Source organism: Lytechinus variegatus, chromosome 16, assembly GCF_018143015.1.
Source record: "Lytechinus variegatus isolate NC3 chromosome 16, Lvar_3.0, whole genome shotgun sequence".
In the NCBI taxonomy this organism is placed as follows: domain Eukaryota; kingdom Metazoa; phylum Echinodermata; class Echinoidea; order Temnopleuroida; family Toxopneustidae; genus Lytechinus; species Lytechinus variegatus.
In genome coordinates, this window is record NC_054755.1 from 9,912,981 (window position 1) to 9,936,446 (window position 23,466).

Below are 23,466 nucleotides of genomic sequence, written 5' to 3' on the forward strand. Positions count from 1 at the left end.
TATGTACAGTATATTGTATACTGTATAACCCCTATGGATAATTAATTTTTTTTTAAAATAAGATACATTTCACAAATATCAGTAAAACCCATAGTAGAGGAATGAAAGCAATATAGCTCTATGAAGCTGCTTGCTATTGTTGACCTCGTACCATCTAATATCCAAGAACCCCAAGACGATAAAACCTACTTTTTGGCTGAAAAAAGGCTATAAAAATTGGAAAATTTAGGTATAATTACCTTTTAACTCTACAAATAATGGTTTAAAAGTACTAATTATAGGAAAAACAAATTGCCTGCCCCCAAACACATATAAATAGACACCAAAACCAAAGAAAAAGACCACCAAATAAAGAAGTTGTGGCCAAAACTGTGATTTTGGGGGGTTTTGGCGGCCATTTTGGATTTTTGCCCGGCACACTTTTTTCTCGGACCCGAGACAAAAAATATTGTCATTTCATGTTGAGATACATTACAAGGAATAAAAAAAAACTGTTCCCATATTGAAATTACAAAAAAAGTATTTTTGACCCATGTATAGCCCACTCCTATTATAAGCTTTCAATTTATAAATAATTAGTCAATTTCAGTTTGGGGCTAGAACGTTAGAATGACAATTAAATTTGATAGGTAATAAAGCAAAATGAAATAAATTGACATGACGATACGGACTGGGGTTATGGTTCATTTTTGTTGGGGGGGTGACAAGCAGAATTCCTCATGAGCATTTATCGTCTAGATGCAATGGTCACAGAAGGTCAAAAACATATTAACCTCATAACCACTTACCAAGTATAACTTTATGTTGTGTCATGAATTTATCGCTGCCCGTCGTCGAATCATCGTAGAACTTGAGGGCATCGAGCACAGCCTGGGGATTGTTCTTCTGTTCCGTCTTGGAGATCTGTGACGTTGACAGGAGCTGGGCCCATTTCTCTGGCATGCCCTGTATAGCGACAATTTTTTTAAAAATTATTATTAAAACAAGTTGAATAATAAGTAATGATTACCCGTTCTTGTACACATAGTGCATATCATGTATATTCTCCAGATGCGCTACACCCTTTCCAAAAGTCTTTGGATGTTATAATATAACTCTGGCTTTATCATAGCATCCTCTTTCAAGAATTTCAAGGATTTAAATCCTGGCAGGGACCTGCATGCTAATACATTATTTTGAAGTTGTAAAAAGAAACGTTAGATTGAAATCATTACATGTACAGTTATTTGGTGAAAATCACATTTACACATCTACATTCCATAAAGTCACATTGCTGTCAAAATACAATATATAGGGGGCTTGGAGACAGCAAGCAAAGCATGAAAATTTTCTATGGAATATAGAAACAGAATGAAATATTTTGTTGATTTGATTTATGATGAATGAGATAATTTGTGCTAAAAACATCTCCAGAACAGAATACTTATGTAATAAGATCCTGTCCATCAGTAGAAATGTTCAAACTTAAGCTAAAAGCCTATCTGTTTGAATAATTCCCAAACATCTTTTACCCCCTTTTTAAATTTTGTTCTCAAGCACTTTACCAGCGCTTCATTGCAGCGCAGTAGAATATAATTATGCACATAGTTTCTACGCTATATAAATTAGTATATCATTATTATGATAATTTATTGTGCAACATTTGGAATGAGATAATTTGGGCTAAAAAAAATCTCCAGGACAGAATACAAATATACTTATTGTGCAACATTTTGGAACAAGAATGGTTGTGTCAAAATTTCCATATATTCTTTTTTGATGAATCTGATATACAAGTACGTAGAGCACAATGTGTGTGTCTGCATCTGTGTGTGGAGGGAGGAGGGGGGGGGAGGGGGAGGGGGGGTATAAGTAGAAAGTATACAATATCTTGCATTTAAGAGTGGGCAACAGCCAGTCCACCCTCCCTCTCTATACACCATCGGCCAGAGCACCCGACTGCCACTGCATTGTATACAAGCATACACAGCTCAGTAGGCTTTCCTAGCCCGTCCGTACATCGTCTTTATTAGCCGGAAACAATGAAAGATTTCCCCTCGTTTCCCCCGCCGTTCCCCCTCGCGTATGCCACTGAGTCATTCACTGTGGCCTACAGCATCCACTGACTCATCCCGCAATTGTGTGTACACACGCAGTCCCCCGATCGATGATGATGACTTTCTGATAACACATCGTTTCCTACATAAATGCAAACTTGGCACAATGCAACATAGTGGCCAATACAGTACACTGTACATTATGTCACATATCGTACATACACGTATACACATGTATTTCAGCTTTGTAAAACACCAAACAGATGATAATCCACTCCGATCCAATAGTCAATGGTTATGCGCCTTTTCTTTTCGATTACACAGCACTGCATACACACACACTTCTCCATTTTTGTTTTTTAACACGAAATTCAACTTTTAGAGATTTTACATGAAATCCTATTTTCAAAAGGTTTTCTTTTAAATATTTACGGAGCTTATTAAAAGTTAGAAAATGCCAAGTCTACCCCGACAGCAAGTGGAATTGAATCATGAGGGGGGGGGGGAAATCAGTTACATGTACTTTGAATCAGTTACTTTCTATTCATAAAAGCAGCAAAAATAATGAAATTTAACAGCGTTTTCCCTGTAAATAAGGCCTCTCAAAAAGTAATTTTAGTACAGTAAACTCCAATAAAGAAAAGGTTGTCTTTTTGAGAAGAGACAGTCGTTTAAGGACAGGTTTAAAGGGAAAACTAGACTAAACGAGAAAGCATAGAAATTGTATTAGACAAAAGGTCATTCTGTAGGCATATGCCTACAGGTGGCTTAGTGTAACATTCTTGACTGTACACGTTTAAATGGGGGAAACTAATACTTTTCTAAAATTTTTGAGAAGAGACAGTCTTTATGGACAGGTTTAAAGGGAAAACTAGACTGAAAGAGAAAGCATACAATTGTATTACACAGAAAGTTATTCTGTAGGTATATGCCTACAGGTGGCTTAGTGTAGCATTCTTGACTCTACATGTTTTAATTGGGGGGAAAAGGGGGGAAAAGGGAAACTAATACTTTTCTAAAATTTTTGTTGTCTTTATAAACAGGATCTTTGCAGATAAACAAGGTATGTTTGACTGTAAATGCATGTACATTTCCTTCAACGCTGCAGTGATTTTTCATATCCTGTTAATTCTCTTCAAATTAACTACAGTACTGGTAGACTGCCTGTTCCTGTTCATTGCTTTCAGTTTGCACATGTATACAGCCTAAAATTACGAAGTCCATTGTTGTACAACATACACTCCCACTTCACAAAAAATGTGTACCTGCATGATCTGACCCCATCTTACCAATAATAATAATCCGCTTTTATATAGCGCTTAATCCATCGGAACGACGTTTCTAAGCGCTTTACAGATATATTATTACCCCGGTCATCGGATTCAATCAGTCATTCCCGCACACAATGTGTGCACATCCTCCACTCCCTGGGGAGTATTCCAGTCAGTCGCCTGTGAGGCGCACACAATACTGGACAAGCTACAATGACTTTCACATCCTACCGGGTACCCATTTAGCACCTGGGTCGAGAGTGGCAAAGTGTGGATTAACGCCTTGCCAAAGGACGCCAGACCGCGGTGGGATTCGAACACATGACCCTCTGTTTACAAGGCGAGAGTCAGAACCACTACACCACGGCTCCTCCACCAAGAGCTGTGACTGATGCGATCAACCATAACTATGGAAAGCCAGCAATGACAGCATATATAATATGCATGTTCGTTCGCAATACTTTTTAGAAATGATTAACTTGTACATTCGCCATTGCTTTGACAATTCAGTGAGCTCCTCTTTGTTCACAAAGGGCACTGTGCAAATTTCCATATAGAGGAAAAGTTATGACAATGATGGATTTCCATATACATATAGTTGAGGTTTGATCGGATAGATGGAAACTCTTTGTAAGACGGGGCACAATACTGGTATTCCCCATAAACGCTGCTGTTAATTCAGAAATACTACACACCCCTGCATGTTGTCATTGTAACCATGACCACCCATGCATGTAATTTACATGTACACATGTACATGTACTATGACCTGGCATTCTTTCAAGTGCAGATATAGGCCTACATGTATTTGTTTGACACCAACCTATCTGTAGTCAACATGAAAGTAATCAATTTCCCCACAATTAATCAAACATGAATTACATGCTACTTCTTTTGCTTCTATTTATGGGTTTAGTAAGGTTCATTTCCTCATTCATATTACATGATTTTTTCAAGGAAATCTAGAAAACCTGAAAAGGACGGACCACTGCTTTAATACATAAAAATACTTTACTCCTATTCATACTGTCAATCTCTTATATGGCCAAATTACCAAAGATGGTCTTATTAAAAATATTTGTGATTTTTACCTTTGATCTTTCAAATGTTGGACTCCAAATATAAGAAAAATGGACATATACAATCATACCACTGGTTGTTACTACAACAGGGGACCGTTTCATAAAGCTGTTTGTAAGTTAAGAGCGACTTTAAGAACGACTAGTCAACCCTTCTTATGCATTAAAACAATCGCCAATTCAATATACCATTTACCACAAGAAAGGATCACCAGTCGTTCTTAAAGTCGCTCTTAACTTATGAACAGCTTTATGAAACACCCACCAGGTCAACCTTGTGCATGCCTATGATGCTATACACTATAGTTTACAAGCACATTGCTATGTAACAACTAGATGGGTGTTTCATAAAGCTGTTAATAAGATAAGAGCGACTTTAAGAATGACTTCTTTTGGTTATAAATGGTAAACACCATTGCCGATGGTTTAGCGCGTAAGAAAAGTTCCCCAGTCATTCTTAGAGTGGCTCTCAACTTACGAACAGCTTTATGAAACGGCCCCCAGGGCTCTTTTGAGCATTGGGGGGGGGCTACATGTAAATCACCCCCAGCCCCCCTGTAATATTTTTTCCTGCTTCTCACAGACCCAAGGCATATTAAAACTGCACACACCATTTTGCATTAAGTGAAATACTGCTATTCCCCATGAAAAATGCTGATATCAATATGGACTGGGATTCATATTAAACCAGAATATTATTCGTTTGTAGGTTGGAAATGAAATGTATATAAATGGGAAAAAAAGCAGCAAACACACTTTCAATATGACCATTTAAATACATACACATGTAACTCATAATATTGGTTTTGTGGTTTATATTACTACATCCCATTGAATTCATTGGAGCCGGTTTCATAACTTCCAAATAAGGAAGGAATGACTTCCTACTGACTAATAAGGTAAGACTGGCGCTTCGTCAGGACAAAGAAGCATTGCGTAGGAGTATTTACCCTATACATTCATAGAGTGTGAGCACTCCATTCATAAGTACACAGTTCCAGGGCACGAGCTTTAAGTTTCAGTTTCAAGAGCTGGTTTAAAAGAAAACAATGTTTAAAGGGCATGCTCCACAATGATCTGAATAAAGGCCTTTTCTTCCAATAAACCTTTATGCAAAAAATTCCCTCTTTTGAGACAATTTTCAAGAATATCTATAGATTCTCCTTTTTAATCAATTCAATATATATTTTTTGTGTTTTTTGATATGATGTTCAGTTCTGTTATTAAAGTCAAGTGCTGTGTAATAATTTGAGATTGTGATATAAAAATGATATTATTCTGTCTCGAAAAAAAATGAAACAAGCACATCCTTTATACAAAAAAACATAAAAAAAAAAAAACTATATCAGTGGATTTCAATGACAGGTGTTAAAACCTCCTGAAATCCTTGCATCTGATTAGCTAAGGACAAACTAGTTATTAAAAATCACAGAAAAGACTTTACAAAAAATATTTCCCTGATAAAATATCACCCCGGTGGAGGAATTGCAACATCAGCTTTTCACTGAATTGCAGGTGAACTTCAAGATCAACTCCAAGGTATCTGTAACCTCTGAAACGGTTTCATCTGAATTGCCTTTTTGGCCGAGGGGCTGTTGCCAGGGGCTGATAAAGATTTCATGTTCCTCACGCTCCAAATACAGACCTCAAAATCCAAACATTTTCACAACAGATCGCCTCGATACAAAGGGCTCTTTCCCCTCCCCTTCTACTCCCACGTACTTCCTCTTCTTCCCTTAACAAAAATGACGTCATGTGGAGTTCACCCCCAAATAAAGTCTCTATTAGGTCACAATTTTGTTGCCATGGTGATGGGAAATCAATCGTGCTGCGGATGGCACTGCACTCTTGATCGCCAGATAAACTATGGCAGCTCTCGGTTAGAGTACATAGTTTAGAGGCGAAAGCGATTGCTTCTCTTTAAAACAAAGAATCTCTCTTTGGCATCGGGCACATCCAGGGTCCATGGTATTATAATAATGATCACCTCTCGATCAATTTTTGAAGTTATCAATAATAGACGTCTTGATCTAACTCTCAGATGCGTAGGAGTGCTGTTCAATTACGTATTATAGGCAGCAGTGATTTTTGCAGGTGTTGAGAATTTCCATTCCGACTTCAGTTTCATGCCGTTGCTGGATGGAGAAGGTACCCTAGTCAATGCTAACATTTTGACACATTCCTGAGAGCTTCCTTTAACATTTGGTTAATAATTTAATGAATTTTATAGCACTAATGCAGACATGTATGGTGCTATCATATTCAAAACACTTTTTAAGTTCTTATTATTCATATGATTAATATGATTAATTCAATAAAAACTTAAAAATCGTTTGAAAAAATAACATTTTTCTAAAAAAGCAGTGACACAACACTTCCTATTCAAAGCTTGCTCTCTTCCTTCAACTTCTTCAAACTTCCTTTAACTTCTTTAAAACCCTCTTTTACCTTCCAAATTAGTTATAAAACTGAATCCATGTAAAATCTTGGGCAATCATGTCCCTCTGTAAAAAACATGTCTCAAATAAGACACTGTTCAATGAAATAATTACCTGGATTATTAGGTTTAACACCAGACTAAATGAGAACTTTAATCCAAACTTCTTTGGATGTTACATGTAGCTTTCATCTTTCTTTTTCAACACTCGAGAGAAAAAAAATACCAAAGAATTTGTTGAAATCCATTGCATAATTTTCTTCACATTTTATAAAAGAATCGTTTTGAAAACTTTTCGCTGCAAGATTATATATAATTTTTACTTGGCGACTGAGTAAGCATATGGAATTCAATTAAGCAGCTGTCACATCCGGATGCTTCAGCCAGCAAAAAATGCCAACGTAACTATGGCATGCCATTTCACAATTCAATTCTATTTATTGATATCAAGTGAATTCAGTTCTTGGTATCAAGAAATGTAATTTTTGATATCACAAATTCATTTCTTAATATCTTTCTCTGAGCACTATCAATAAATGGCAACTCTTGATATCAAGAACAAAGATTAATTGGGATAACGACTTGGCATATGTACATCGCCAAACAATGGCTAGAACATCCTAGTGAGACATCCCTTTGATGGTCAATGCTAGGGGAGAGGATATCCCACCCTCTTAAAGCCTGCAGCAGATAGTAAAAATAAAGCCGGGGTAATAATAATAGCAGGGCCCGTTGGTAGAACAGTTTTCGAAACTGAAGTGGCAACCCCTTGGTAAATATACCTATATTATTATCATTATTATTATAAGCCATAAAATCTTACCGTGAACTCTCCTGTGATGTTATCGAAGCCCACATGGACCGTATGCTCAAACTTTGTGGGTAGCGAAATCTCGGGTCTTGTTCTTTGACCTATGTGATGAAGAGAGGAAAAAGTTGGGAATTTTTTTTTAACGTGGGGGGGGGTGGCAGAAAAGCAAAAAAAAGTAAATGAATACAGTTGATATACGCTGTATGGAAAACATCAAAATTAGGCCCGTTTCGGGTACACGTGTACACGCACGGTCAAGTCAGTGCACGTGTACTAAATTCCATCACCGTGTACACGGTAGCATCTGCATAAAGCCTGCGTGGGACTGTAAAGTCAGTGAACAAGCTCACAGCCTCACATTAATTCTTAGTTCTAAGACACTGCACATGTTTTAATCACTAATATGTCAATATATTTCAATTAACCTTCCAAAATCGCCGATTTAATCCACATTTATTCTGGAGACTCAAGTTTTTGTACCACACGAAATGGGTATGCTCCGGTCAGTGCAGGGCCCTAGTTAGAGCCGACGTTCGTTGGATGCGCATTTTGCATACTGTACCGTACATACATGCACAGATCACTGCAGAATTGAGTGTGACTGAAGTTATCGATTGATTTTCATTATTTTATTGCCAATTTGAGGAGCGTGTGTTTGTAGGCTTGTAGCACATGTGAATGAGCGTATAACACCTAACGAGACTCTCGAAAGCGTTCTTCAATCACTTTTAGAGCCAATTTGAGAATCACCAATTGCGACAGCGATCATTGCTCCAGTTACGTGTTATACGCTCATAAACATATGCTACAAGCCTACAAACACACGCTCCTCAAATTGGCAATAAAATAATGAAAATCAATCGATAACTTCAGTTACACTTAATTCTGCAGCAATCTGTGCATGCATGTACGGTACAGTATGCAAAATGCGCATCCAACGAACGTCGGCGCTAACTAGGGCCCTGCACTGATTTACTTTTGCATTCTTTATTAATTTAATGCGCTGCTAAGCTGAGTAAACTTTTTAATTCCACCAATTTTTGTGGATTGATACTTCTAACTTCTCAGGTAAGCTTTAAAACCGTGACTTAGGCTACATATAGGTAACACTGAAAACATACTGTAACTCACTCTCACTCAGTGTTTACAACGTGTACACGACCGAAAAACGCGCCGTGTACACGTGCATCAAAAATGGACTTTCAAACCGGGCCTAATCAAAATCATCCAAAAAACCTTTTCCATGAATAGTGAATTGATATTCATTCTAAGGTTGGTGTACAATACATTCTCCAGTTTTTGTTATGCTTTGGCTTTGTAAACGTTTCATGGCTACAAACTGTACAAAAAACAAAAAATACAAGGGGATTGTTTCACAAATATTTACCCTTGTAACCTACTAATCACACTTCATTTTTTAACAGCATAACACTATACTGGTCAGTTAATGAGAAATACTCTACTAGCATTAATATCCTACATGTAAAATAGTCATAGCTATAAAAATGGTTACATCCTTGTTAACTTTTTGATACTGGTAAGGAGAATCGATGCAAGGCTAACAAGCTCTTAAAGTGCACTGAACTCATGCTTAAAGCTACAACAGGTCCTCACTCTAAAAATTCCATTAGCAAAGTTTCTGCATCAAGTCTTCCAAGATCGCTCCATCTTGCCTGAATGCGACAGCTTCAAATTTCTGCCCATGAGGCGTAAAATTAGCCCTTTTCATTAAAAGATAGTTTGCAAAACACCTATCCCCTCATTCTCCTAAATAACACTTTTCTCATGATTTTTTTTCTGGATGATTTACAATATTATTGAGGATATTGGTGTCCCTTACAGCATAAAATTTCATATTTCACTATTAAATAGTTTGAAAATCCTAAAGGCTATATTCCTCCTGCCTCACACAAGGACTACTTTTGCAAAAGTGACATACAATATGTTGCCCCCACAACATCCCCACTGAAAAGATGTTTACAAGAAAAGGAGGAAATCCATTAGGCTTCAGTGTATTACGTTTTGGCACACTTTTCTTCCACCTCACTTCTCTTGAACAATTTCAACGATGCTCAACTTATTTTTCAAATCAATTACAAGTCATGTACAAAAAAAAACCCAGAAAGCACAGGCCCCAAGAACAGTTCACTCTCAGTGGTAATTGATAAAATGTAAATCCCCCCACGTATTTCCACCTAAAAATAACAGAAGGAAAAACCTTTGTAAGCTGCAATAAACACCTGCAGAAATTTGCTGTTGGATGCAAAATAAGACACAGACTTGTGTGAATGAATATATGTGTGGCCCGATGATAAATAAATGAAATAAATACAAAATATAAATTTAATAGCGTATTAATGGAAGCCAGGAAATACCCCCCTCCCCCACAAAAACATTAATTTTCCCCAAATCAACAAAGTACCTACCTTTCTCTTCACTCTTTCCTCCTTTAAGTATATTTTTCATCCATTTCGTTCCTTTCTTCTGTTCTTCGGGGGGTGTGTTGGGGAGGGGCTTGGAGCCGGGATTCATGACGTCGAAGCGGTTTTCGCGACTGTTGCTGCTGGAAACTCGAACGGGTGGTGCGGGCGGACTATCGGTATAACTCTGTGGATCCGACCACTGTGAGCTCATTTTTGGCGGACCTACAGTGGAGAGGGTGGCAGAGAGGAAAACAGAGACAGAGAAATTATGACAAAATGTTTGAAAATAATGGCGTAATTTCCTGTTTTCGTCTTGGCATGTAATTCCTGGTCTGAATCATGTGTGTGCATAACAAAGCAATGTTGATACACGTACATTGTACACCACACAGAATGTTACAACCACAGGTTGCCCTTCCCAAGATTTAAAGTGAGTTTGAAAGTGTAGGCACAATGTTTATAATTCAAAATACACTGCATGCTTCCTCTTTCAAACATTAGATTTAAAGATAATATTATTTGATTACATTTGTTGTGTATGGTACAACCTACATAAATACCATAGCAACATATTCAGACATTACATGTAGGCCAATAATATGATATAAAATTAATGTTCCTTTTTTTACATCTTTGCTCACAGGACCTTTCATGATACATGTATTAACCAAGCTAAACACTATTGATTTTTCACTGATTGTGTTTAGGAAAGGTACATAGAAGTATTTCGAAAATTAGTAAGTAATAAACATTAAGAATTACAACAAGTCAACAACAACAAAAATAAAAATAAAATTTTCATGGATATTTTTCTCATGTTTAAAAAGGGTTTTTCTCATACAGGTAATCAACCAATTCTTGTTTGAATCTTTACAAAGTTAATTGAGAAATGAATTGATGTGCCAAATAGCTGTACTACTTTAAGGGGAAAATCTTCTTCGTTTTTTTTCCTGAACTGAGCTGGCACTTGCATATTTAATACAGAGTAAGCAATGTCCTTATGAATAATGTAACATCCAATCTGACGGCCTCTCATGAAAGGGTCCTGATCTATATTCTACTGGAATTTCTGTTCCATAACACTTCATCCTGGTCACCAACTACCTTTCACCGGTTATGTCAATCACACTACACAATAAAAAGACAAATTACACAAATCATACTTGTTACTAAAGTTGAAATGTTCATTATCATAGTGAGATGTACATGTACAACATGGTACATGTAGGGGAAGGCGGGGTAAGTTGAGCATAGAGGCAAGTTGAGCCACCAGCCCCAGGCCAATGATGAATGAGTCAGACATTAGGGTGGTGTCATGTATTGATGACCCATAGCATAACCCCTAACCCCACCATATTGTTTTCAACTTTGAAAAAGTAGTTTTTTTAGAGGGAAAAATATGAATTTCAGCCAAAAAAGTAAAAAAGAGTGTGAAATAGATAAGTGCTTTATAAACACACACGTCTTTAAATATAATAAAGACATGATAACAACATTATTAGTCCAGGTATGGATCTTCATTCTTGTCATAGTCTTTTATATGATGGATGCATAATAAATATGTGGATACAAAATTATCGCACTAAGTTCGGGCTGGGGTAAGTTGAGCCAAACAGCATGGGGCAAGTTGAGCCATGGTAATTCCTATGGTAATGTATCTTAAAAAACAAAGAAACCATAAAAATCGATTGAAATGCTGGCTGAAAGGAGCAAATTTACATGACTGCTCTTTTCCTTTTAAAGGATGTTAGTATTTATAGAGAATTAGCAAGTGAAAAGACTTTAAACAAAAAACTGACATGCTGGTTCTCCCCTCATACATTTTGTACATAGTTTTTGTGGCTCAACTTACCCCAGAAGGTGGCTCAAACTTACCCCATATATGGGGCAAGTTGAGCCATTTGACATCGTCTTTTTCAAAGGTCACAACGACTTTCAGTGTGGGGATAGAAAGTTATATATAGGTGGAAAATATTTCAGAAGAATTAAATTTCAAGGCAAGGTACTTATTTCGACAAGATTATTAATCATATCAATTCTAACATGCAAAAAGCAAAAACTGTCACAACTTACCCCGCCTTCCCCTACCCTTTCCTTTATACAGGGGGAGCCAATGCTATTAAACACAATTGTCCTTTATTTTAAATGCACTTTCACAGAAAATCATGCATCCAAGGTTACATAACACACATACAGTGAGTAATACGAAGGTGTGAAAGTACAAAGTAACAAAGAGTGCTTCAAATTTTAATTTATGTCATGGATATTTGATTTAGAGTGATAAAGGTAGTTTCTGATTTTAGTTGATATTAGCTGCCTTGCCAAGTGAAAACCAAAAGTATGGAATAATGTCAGCTACATTTCATTTTGATACCCTGCGTTGTCTCTGTTTAAATGCATTATCCTTGTAGGGAAAGTTTTTAGCAATTTGTGCACAAGGTAGAATGCACCAACACCAATACGCATAGCTCAGTATCCATGCTTACATCATTTTAAAATACGTCATCCTCATCTATATTTAATACGACCATGAACTAGCCACCAATGATCCTCTATAATGCATTAATTTTAATTGAAAAGTTAAAAGATATGAATATTTTTGTTGTTAGAATTTAATTTTTAAACATGAAATAAAAAAAAACATTGGGTTTTATAACAATGTGCAAGAATCATACATTAAAGGGGATGTACTCCGATGTTTACCATAAAGAAAACTTTACTGCAGAAATATCAGAAATATAATTGTAAAATATATATTGGTGAAGGTTTGAGGAAAATATGTCAAAGATTAAGAAAGATATTAGTTTTGAAGTTTTTAATTTGTGACATCACACACCAGCAGCTGCCCCATACATGTATGTTTATTTTTAATAGTTCATGAAGAGGAGCAGATATGAAATCATTTGTTGATATACTGAAGGCACAAAACACAGTTTTCAAAATGACATTTCATTGATTTTTTACGACACTATAGGGAAGCTGATTGCATATGACCTTGCAAATAAATTTTAGAAATATTCAAATAACTGTTTTAATCTTTGATGGATAATCCTCAAGCATTCAATATTATTTTTCTGCTCTCTACGTGTATAATACAATTATCTTTTTATTGGGGTGAACTTTCCCTTTAACTATAAAGATGAGACTTGAAAGTATTATGGTTCTTGCTTTTGTTAATACAGCACTAGGCAGTTCAAATAATGCTCTCGTTACAAGATTCAGTGGCAATTTAGTGGTGATTTATTTGAATGTACATTTCATGTCATATGATCTAGTTCCATACATTATGAAGGGAGATAGATCTATATCAAACGCGTGGCAGATATTTCAATCTCTAGTATTTTAAGTACTGAATTCTCCATGTGCATTGGTGAAGGCAAGGAAAGCTTTTCTATCTGAAAAAAAGTTGTTAACAATCTATTTCACATCACAGTCATGAAAACATCTGACAAAATATACAAATTAACTTCTGTGTATTTATCCTTTCATAACTTTTGTTAATACATGAATTTGTGGTTGACCATGAACGGTTGGTGTGTCATTTTGTGTCCCTTTCAAATTATCAGGTTTTAGGGCCGAATTGTACATGTAAAATCCCAAATATTTGTAGAAAATAAAAAACAAAATCTGATCTGTGTTTGTTTTTTTTCTTAATTAAAATTGCATCGAAAAATATTTGGGGGACAAGTTCATGACTATTTCAATGAACAGATGTGTTATCGTTTTTATTGCAAAACAAAGATTTTCTCTGAAGCAATTCCCATGTTTTGGGCAAATTAACTAGTAGATTATGAAACTGGAAATATACATTAGAGGTATGAATAATCACAAATGAAAATAGCTGAAAAGGCTGTAGAGTGTTAAAAAAAGCTGAAATCATAAGATCTCCAATACTTTTGTACAGAGGATTTCGAGCTGAAATAATTTGAAATCAAGCTGAAAATCAAATGCAAAAATAACTGAATTAAGCTAAAAAAAAACCAACTGAACTCTCACACCACTGATGCATGTACATGTACATACACACACATAGTCTAAACTTTAGCTCATAACAATTTACAATCTCGATTTTCTTTAAGCCCGTTCTAAAAACCTGTTTTTTATTTTTACAGCGGCAAATACAATCCGTTGCCGCCGCCACCCACCCCCGAAATATCATCCTGCACATCTTACCATGTGGATGGAGGTGATGGTGGTGATGATACATGACAGTATCATTGGAAACTGCATTCAGACTTGCATGTATGGTTATGATCAATTAAAAAAGAAAATGTTTCAAACGTGCATGAACGTTCCTCTTATAAAAAATAGCAGGGACTAGAATCTTCGCAAATCAAAAAATACTAATTTTATTGTCTATATTTTTTGTCTCAATTTCAGCAATATGATGCAGGTACATGTGTAAGTCAGATGATGAATTATTCAATACATATCCAATTACACATTTGATGAACGTAAATCCAAGGTCAATATAAACACACCAATCATGAAGGCTCAATGCTGCTATGAACTTCACGACATGAGCGAGTAAGAACACAGTAGATTGTATCAAAGGGGCACATCAGCTGCTAATAATTCACTGTTTGAATGAAAAATCCTCAGCATTATCCTCCAGGCAGTTGTGAATAGTGTTGTGGTCACGGCCGAATCCTTTCAGAGATGTTTTAGTACTCTGAATGAAGCCAAGCATGCATAGAATCAATATGAAAATGCATCAATCAAATAGAAACAAAATTGTTCTTCTTTTTACCCGGAAGTGTTCTAAATGTCACAATCAAACAGAGTGAGAGAGATTTAAAGACCTCAACTCTACATGAACCATCTCGCTATACCATCAAAGCCGGTGATGCAAAAGCATAAGAGTACGAGCATTACCAACGATAATAATAGCATGCATGCATGTGTGAACGAAGCGTGTGTATATTTCACTAACTTCCTCTTTCGGCTCGGCAGCACCGAGTATGATGGCTATGATATGCAGTGGCCAGTTGGCAGATAGTAGTATCCGTTTCGTAGCAAGGCCCCCTTTTATGTTCTTGATCTCCATAATGCATCAATAGAGAGGGATTAACAGTCGGGCTGTCTGTACACTCATTATGACTGGAGCGGGTGATGGGTATGCAAAGGGGGAGAGGGAGGGTGGGATGAGGATGGGAAAGGGGGCAAGATGCCATGGGAATGGAAAGATGGTGGTAGTGGTACTTTTTCATGTAAGTAGCTTCTATAGATTTTTAAACTTTGTTAAATTTCAGACTGGAGTATATGAGGGCGTGGGGGGGGGGAGACACACAACATTTGCTCTGACAACAAACTGCTCCAGGCTTTATTTCATCTCAGATATGAGGTTAGGGTTGCAATAGGGTTTTATTTAAGGTTTAGGGTTAGGGTTAGGATAAGATATATTATAAAATCCAGGGTTGAAGTTGGTCATTCCATTTGTGTTTGGAATTTATAGCGGGGCAGTGTAGCCAGAGCAAATGTCATGGTATCACAAGAAATGAAGAATTTCAAGGGGCAGGTGGCGAGCAAAGGGGTACAAACAGGTAGTGGTAGCGGAAGAGGAGGTGCAGGTGGTCTTGGTGTTGTCTGTTTTTGCCTGTAACATGCTGATGGGGGGGTTGCGGAATATAAGGAAGGAAGGGGAGGTTAGATACACTGGGAAATGGAAGAATCCATGGTCAACAAGGTATTTTTTTCTTCCAAATTCTACATGATGAAAGTAGACTTTGGAGATTTCCCATTGTACATAGTAGTTCCTGTTGTAAGAATGAGCGGATGATGGCCTATAATCAACGTGGGGGCAGCTGCTATCTGATGCACATTTAATAATAATAATAATACTAACGCAGTTCTTGTATATAGCGCATATCACATTATCTCATAACGTCCCTATACGCTTCCAAAGGACTTGGATATTATTACCCTGGCCTTAGCCCCAAAGCCTTTTACAGCGTGGTGGCATTTCGAGGAACAAATTCTTGTCAGGTACCCAATCACCTCACCTGGGTTGAGTGCAGCACAATGTGGATGAGTTTCTTGCTGAAGGAAATTATGCAATGGCTAGGATTCGAACCAACGACCCTCTGTTTCAAAGTCAGAAGACTAATCCACTGGGCCACAACGCTCCATATGTATACTCTATTATATTCTCTATCTGATTCTCCATCACCCCTCCGATCAACTCCTGCCCTCATTGAACCGCACAGACACCCCTTCATTCTACATGTATTTCCCTCATTTACAGAAGCATGAAATCCAGAGGGGAGGGGGTAAAGCGTTTGCTTGGACAATGCATAACGGTTCCATGACATCTCCCCCCTCCCAGCCTCTTCATCACTCCTCAATCAACCCCCTCCCCTTTCCAATTCAAATTTCCCTCGTTCCTTTTGTCATATCCCTCCTTTTAATTGCCAATTACTGACTACACCAACCCTCTCCGTGGTGACTAATATAGGTCAGAGTGGTTTTCCACAGATTCTGATTGCTTTCTACGCCAACGAAGACGGAGATAGCCGCTTCTGCCTCGCTGGGCAGACTTCGGCAGCAATTATGCTCCGTCTGTACCTCAATGTTTCATTATGCACAATAAAATGTGCATCAGAAGTACATGTACACTCATATGTGTTGTGTCCATATAATACTAGCTTTTTGTGCCGAAGAGTGTTTATTATACTGTACAATACAGGATATGCAATGTAGGCCTAAATAAAAAGGATCTTGAAAACATATGCAACTTCCTGTTTTCATATATACTGTACACAGAAACGTATATATACAGTACATGTGCAGGTATACACTGTGTACATGCATAAATGTACACGTAATGGGGCTGATTTATGGCAATTTTTACTTGTCTTGTACATGTACAAGTAATGCTTAATGTAACTTAATTAATAACAAAAATAAGTGGTCATTGTTCTCTTTTAAATTAAAAAAAGTAAATTTCTTATTTGATATTTCATGACTTTAAGTATTAAAAAAAACATTTGAAATACTAATGTATGAGCCATTTCAGTAACATTTCAGCTGCTAAAGTAATTATTCAGCTGCAAAAGTTGAAACATATATATTGTCCAAACTACCACCTTTCCCTAAAAAAAGAGAATATTGATGAAAATACAAATTAAGCATTGAAGAATCAGGCCATCAAATGAAAAATTTGAATAAAATTGAAGGGAGTTATCTTTTAATTTGGCACAGACAGCAAATCTGAAACAAATGAACAATTTACTTGAAATAAAATCAGAATGGCCGGAAAATCCTCCTCCAAAATAAGAAATTGCTACATGTATACATATGCTGTAATCCTTTGTTTTTTAATAGCAATCCCTTTTAAGAATCAAAAGTTAATCTTTATTTCCTTGATAATTTATTTTGGGAGCTTACCCCAAAGTAAGGAGGTACTGGAGTGGGAACAGCATAGTTAGTACGGGTATATCTTGGGCCATGGTCTATCCGCTGAAAAAATGTATATCATTCTAAAATCAAATTACATTCAACATACATTGTAAACTTCTACCATCAAGATGTTACAAGTACTTTAAATTGAAAACATATTTTTCTGATTCTCTCCACATTGAGACCATAATGTAAGACAAATAGCATTGCTGATTTGTTTACAATCACTGCAAAATTGCAGGTCACTGTACTAAAATGCAGAGGTGAGTGGATATTTTTGTCTTTTAGTCATTAATTTCAAAGCGGAAAGAATATTGCAAATTTACAACTCTTCATTCTCCATCCTGCTTCTATCTCTGACCCGTCTCTCCTAATTTGATTCATCTCCTCCTTAAATATCCACTCTCCCTTTCCTCTTTAAATTTACCTCACTTCCTTCCCCCTGTTGAAACTCCTCCCTACTCTCTCCCTCTATATGTACCCCCTCCACCTTTCTTCTTCTTCCCTAAAACCTCCATCCTCTGCTCGGTACCCCCTCCCATTCAAAACTGAGCATTTCCCAATCTCATCAATACCCTCTCTTCATCTCACACTCCTCCCCTTCTATCTCCCCATCCCTCTTCTCCCTACCCCTTACCCTCCTCCTCCTGGTAACACCCCCATTTCTCCCTTACCCTGCCCCCTTCCTCCTACCCCTTCCCCTGGTAACAACCCCATTTCTCTCTTACCCTTCCCCCTTCCTCTACCCCTTCCCCTCCTCCCCCTGATAACAACCCCATTTCACCCTTACCCTGCTCCTCCTTCCTCCTACCCCTTCCCCTCCTCCCCCTGGCTACCTTACCCTACCCCTCCTCCCCCTGGTAACAACCCCATTTCCCCCTTACCCTACCCCTCCATCCTCCTACCCCTTCCCAATCTCCCCTGGTAACAACCCCATATCTCTTTTAATACCCTGTCCCTCCTTCCTCCTACCCCTTCCCCTCCTCCACCTGGTAACAACCCCATTTCTCCCTTACCCTGCTCCTCCTTCCTCCTACCCCTTTCCCTCCTCCCCCTGGTAACAACCACATTTCTCCCTTACCCTTCCCCTCCATCCTCCTACCCTTTTCCCTCCTCCCCCTGGTAACAACCTCATTTCTCACTTACCCTACCCCTCCTTCCTCCTACCACTTCCTATCCTTCCCCTGGTAACAACCCCACTTCTCCCTTACCCTACCCCTTCTCCTCCTCCCCTGGTAACAACCCCATTTCTCCCTTACCCTGCCCCTCCGTAATCCTGCCTCATCCCATTCTCCCTCCTCCAACTCTCTTCTCCCTTAACCTACCCCTCCTTCCTTTTGCATCATCCTCTTCTCCTTCCTCCACTCCCTCCCTATGATTCCCACCCATTTGTTCCCTTCTCCCACGCCCTCTCTTTGCCATACATAAAAATTATTCTCCCTACATGTACAGTATTTCCCTACTCCACCCCTCTCTAATTATAACACGCCCCTGTAAGTTTCTTCAAATCGCAACGCATGACTCAAGTCGACTTAACATCGCGCTCCTGGTTCAATGAACTTTGAAGAACAGTTGACAAATGAAGAGACACATTAACAGCATGACATGTTCAATTAGCACATGAAATGAAGAGAGGGCGCAGAGAGACACAGCAGTTGGATTAATTCATTCCGATAACAGGACAGCTGATGGGACAAAAGTGAACACCAACAAATAGACTGTCACATAAGAGCTCACCGATCTGTCAAAAAACTTGGAAATGTCCCCATGTTCTTGATACTTACTTGACATTTACGGTGGATCAACAAAATTTTGACCACCTTTTTCTATTGCAAGCTTTTAAAGTGTTTTCCATGCAACTGATTGATAATATGCAACTTTGATACTTTTACAAATTTTCTAAAAGCGCTACATACTTTTACCCCAGATTTATCTGTGATAAGGCGTTGGAGCATTCAAGGAATTCCTCTCTGCGGGTGTAAACTACACTACACTTGGGTGGAAAGTGGCAAATGCAGACAAATGCCTTGCCAAAGGATATGAATTATACACATTGCGGGATTTGATGCCTTGACCTTGCAGTTTTAAGCACTCTGTGGAACGGGGGGGGGGGGGGGGGGGGGCACTGAGGTACAAAAAAAAATTAAACTGACTGATCAGATTGAATCTTATGAATCATATTACGTTTTGATTTTATTTCTTATCAAATGTAAATCCAATTAAGAAGGTTTAAGAATGGAATAAAACTATATATTGTTATTTTGTTAATAGGTGTGCCATATTGTGATTGAGACTTGTGTGGTGACATTGACCTACACTGTAGCTCAGTACATTTTGTCAGTCCCATATATATGTAGTTGGACACTGGTCAATTATGAAAGGGTAAATGGTTATATTGACTGAGCAATAATACCCCTTTCATAACCCCGATTATGCGGATAATCGCAGCATAATTTGGTCGTAAAATCGGAGGACCAGAGTCATCCGCATTATTTTGATGCTGCAATTATCCGCATAATAGCAGCATCGGGACCAGATTTTGAATTTATGAACGTATTTCCAAAGTAATGCGGATAACTGCCACGGTGCGGTCACAAGGTCACCCTTTTGCAACGCAACCCCATCGGAGGGGGCGTGTGCAGTTGCCATGACAATTATCTGCCTTTTTCAGGTCGGGCGCTCGTAAAAAAAATAGTGCGGATTATTTTCGGAGTTTGTGAATGCAATTTTTATTGAATTACCTCCATTACTCTTAGGCGAATAATTGGAGGATGGGTTTATGAAAGGGGTATAAGTTAAAACATGAGTGTGCACATGTACATGTATGCAGGGGCAGAACAAACAATATGACATTGTCACCAAGATTTATATCCGTAGGATACAAATAAACAATCTGTGTATGCATGAGATCAGTGGCATAATAAGCAAAACGTTTTAAGGGGACCATACATGAAGCATGGTGCAAAATTTATTAACAGCTGAGAGCGAGCAAATTTTGTTTACCTTTTCAAAAAAAAAAATCTATTTCTACAATAGATTTTGACATATATTCAGAAATATTAACATATTTTACCTCTCTCCTTTTCTTTCTTTACTCTATTTTTTTTGTCGTGGAAATTTTTTGGTGGGCCATGCCCTCAAGGCCGCCCCCATGTGTATAAAATCTGCTGCATTTGAATATTCATTGAAGACAGACTGATTGTAAAACTGATGGACATTCATGTATGCTTGCAAATAAAGGCAGTCACTCAGAAGCAACAACATATTCCAACAAACACAGAATAACCATTGTTCTTTGGCAAAAGGGGTTATACATTATTCTATAATAAAAATCCATTGTTTTTAATGGCAATTTGTACAAAATAAACAAATGAATTGTACCATAGTGAAATCCTCAAGCCAAGTGATAAAACTTTGCCAACAATTTGAACAGTTCAATGGTGTGCCTACTTCCAAAATGTAAGAATATGTCTATGAAATAAGACGGGGCAAAGCTTGTAATACAGTACTGTATTAAGACAATGTTCTGTATATGTGCAAGGATGTGTCGAAAGCAATAGACAATGAAATGAGATATGTAATGGCATATTTTTTAAGTTGAAACCGGTCTATAATGGCCAACAAATGGATACTGGTACTCTAGACAGCTGATCTTTATAGACAGAGTCTCAACCTCATTTAGTCTGGCCACTATAGACAGGTTTGACTGCACACTTAAATTAAAAACTATAATAGAATTTTATCAGAGTGAGTTACCTTTCACACAAGGTCCAAAAATGACTTCTTAAAATGCTTCTACAATATCTTACCATTTGGGCTGGGTGGTGCCTGCGAGAAGAGTTTCCTTAAGGCTTTTTCTATACTCAGTCTATGTTCCATATTTGTTAAGCAAATATTCACCCACTTCAATACAAGGCTATATATCCTCGTGTAACAGTATATCCCAGTGTAAAGTCAAGATGAGGGAGAACGAGATCGGGTGTTTGACACCCACACGACGGTCGGCTTTGACGTCGTCGCAGGAAAATCCCTATCCTCCTCACAGGGAAGAAACACTCCAGCAAGTGGGGATTTCTCTAAAGTTGCATCTATGCCAGGCAAGAATTCCAGTCGGAGGCGATTTAATTAGATGGAAATCTATGCAGTGTCTGCCTCAGCTCCTGATGACTATACAGACACATTTGTCCATTAGCATTTCTTTCCCCTTTTTAATGGACCGCGTATCAAGACACTTGCCTGGCGTGTGCCCGCTCAACCACCATCCACAGAACTTGCAATCAGACAATGCAGGCAGCAGAAATTGCTCGCAGAAATGTATAATGAACCGTTAATCCATAGAAATCTTAGTCACACGTCGTCATCGTTGCCGTCTACTGGCCCAGGAGGCCCTGGCGGTATCAATCGCCTGAAAGAATTCAACAGTTTATTAATACGATTAGTAGTGACTGCACTGCACTGATCTCTGTGTTAGGGTTGAGTAATGATGATACAAGTGGCTCATCAATCCGCGGGATGCCGAAGTGCAAGTGTAAACACCTTTCTTTATGAGGTTTCACACCGTGCGAACGAACTTGGGGATGAGGGGTGGATGCTCCGCACACACGAGCTAGAGGAAGGGGGCAAAGGCAACAGAGCCCTCCTATTCCTGAGAATCTCGGGGAATTACTGGCGATGAGCTGTCCCGATGCAGGAGCTTATATGCTGCTTGCGTGACGCACTATCAACCAAAAATTCCACCTGCGATACATGCATGTGTATCCAAAATAAGACGAGGGGAATCGCGAAGCAATCAAGGGGGAATAGCCCTCAAATGTCGCATAAATCACACTTTCAGCATCTGCAAATACATTCAACCACTTAACCTAGGCATACACCTTTATCCGTCTCACAATGTACTCCTGCATAAATGCTATCTGTAAAAATTCATGTAAAAATAGAACATTCCTTCCTTGTCATAAATAACACAGCATATGCTAGGCTATCGGCTTCAATCCCAATGAGATACTACTTCATGGATTTTCCCCCACGTGAGCGGCGTAACGTACAAGCCAAGTGTGAGAAAATGATACTTGTATGGCTACTCAAAACTAAGCAGACTATATGTATATACACAGGGACAAACCAGCTAGTTATATCCTTCCTCCTTCCTGTGCATATCATTGATTCCTTTTTCCCTCGAATTCTTGGCTGGCTCTTAACTTGTCCCTTTGTGGACCGCGCCAAGATCATGCCCTCTTGATCACCGATCCTGTGTTAAAAAGAGGCCATCTGAGACTACTTAACCCTTTAACTCTTTGTTGCCTATCCACACATGTGACCATCAGGAGGCAAGGGCGAGGGGAAAGGGTTAATGAGAAATTGAGTCAGTAGTGTGTACTAATTAACGTGACTTCCTTTAGGAGTTGTTCAAGTCTCTGTCTCACCTCATGGATGATTTCCTTTATTGGACCGCACTTGGACAATAGAGACACATGGCTCAAGCAATGAATGTTGATCAATGATCCACTAAGATTAACCCATAGCCTCCTGGAAATAGACAGGTCCTGTGCAAAGTCTATGGGAAGGGGGTTGACTTGGGCATTCAGACCGTTAAAGCCAACATTAGCTATCTTTCATCTTGCCATGTTAAAGTCAACAGTCAAATTTGTACTTTATTTGCCAGCAGATAATTGGTAATTTCATGTTTGAAAATTATCAGCAGTAGAGTCGCAACTGGTCCTACATGAACGTGTACACCACACAGCCAAGTGCTTTCTCTTTCTATAAAATAGATTAGAATACACCAATCAAAACATTTAGCACACTCGCAATGTATCTACATGTATCTACATTTAGTACTTCCTTGTTTTTGAATACTTGTTTTTGTAACAAAAACAACTGATGTGTTCCTTTAATTTGTTGATTGTTGGAGTGATTTATCATGAGTCAACCCGAGTAGATTGTCAAAAATATTTTCATTTCCTTATTTCAAACACTAGAGAGAATCATATGGGAAATCTTCCATTGTTTTA

The 23,466-nt window shown here is 38.1% G+C and overlaps 1 protein-coding gene across 4 annotated transcripts in view; it reads right to left on the bottom strand.

Moving 5' to 3' along the window:
* The window catches only part of LOC121429698 (serine/threonine-protein kinase PAK 3-like), a 50,209-nt gene that overhangs the window by 17,170 nt on the left and 9,573 nt on the right, over positions 1-23,466 (bottom strand). The window contains exons 1-4 of one of the 4 annotated variants that reach the window (XM_041626863.1): positions 21,265-23,040; positions 10,061-10,279; positions 7,647-7,735; positions 789-945 (exon numbers count right to left, since the gene is read on the bottom strand). In XM_041626863.1, coding sequence (XP_041482797.1) covers positions 789-945; positions 7,647-7,735; positions 10,061-10,279; positions 21,265-21,334 — 535 coding nt within the window. In that variant the 5' untranslated portion in view covers positions 21,335-23,040. Of the gene's footprint in view, positions 1-788; positions 946-7,646; positions 7,736-10,060; positions 10,280-14,230; positions 14,280-21,264; positions 23,347-23,466 lie in introns of those variants that run through there. The other 3 variants (XM_041626864.1, XM_041626865.1, XM_041626866.1) reach the window with 3 other exon arrangements.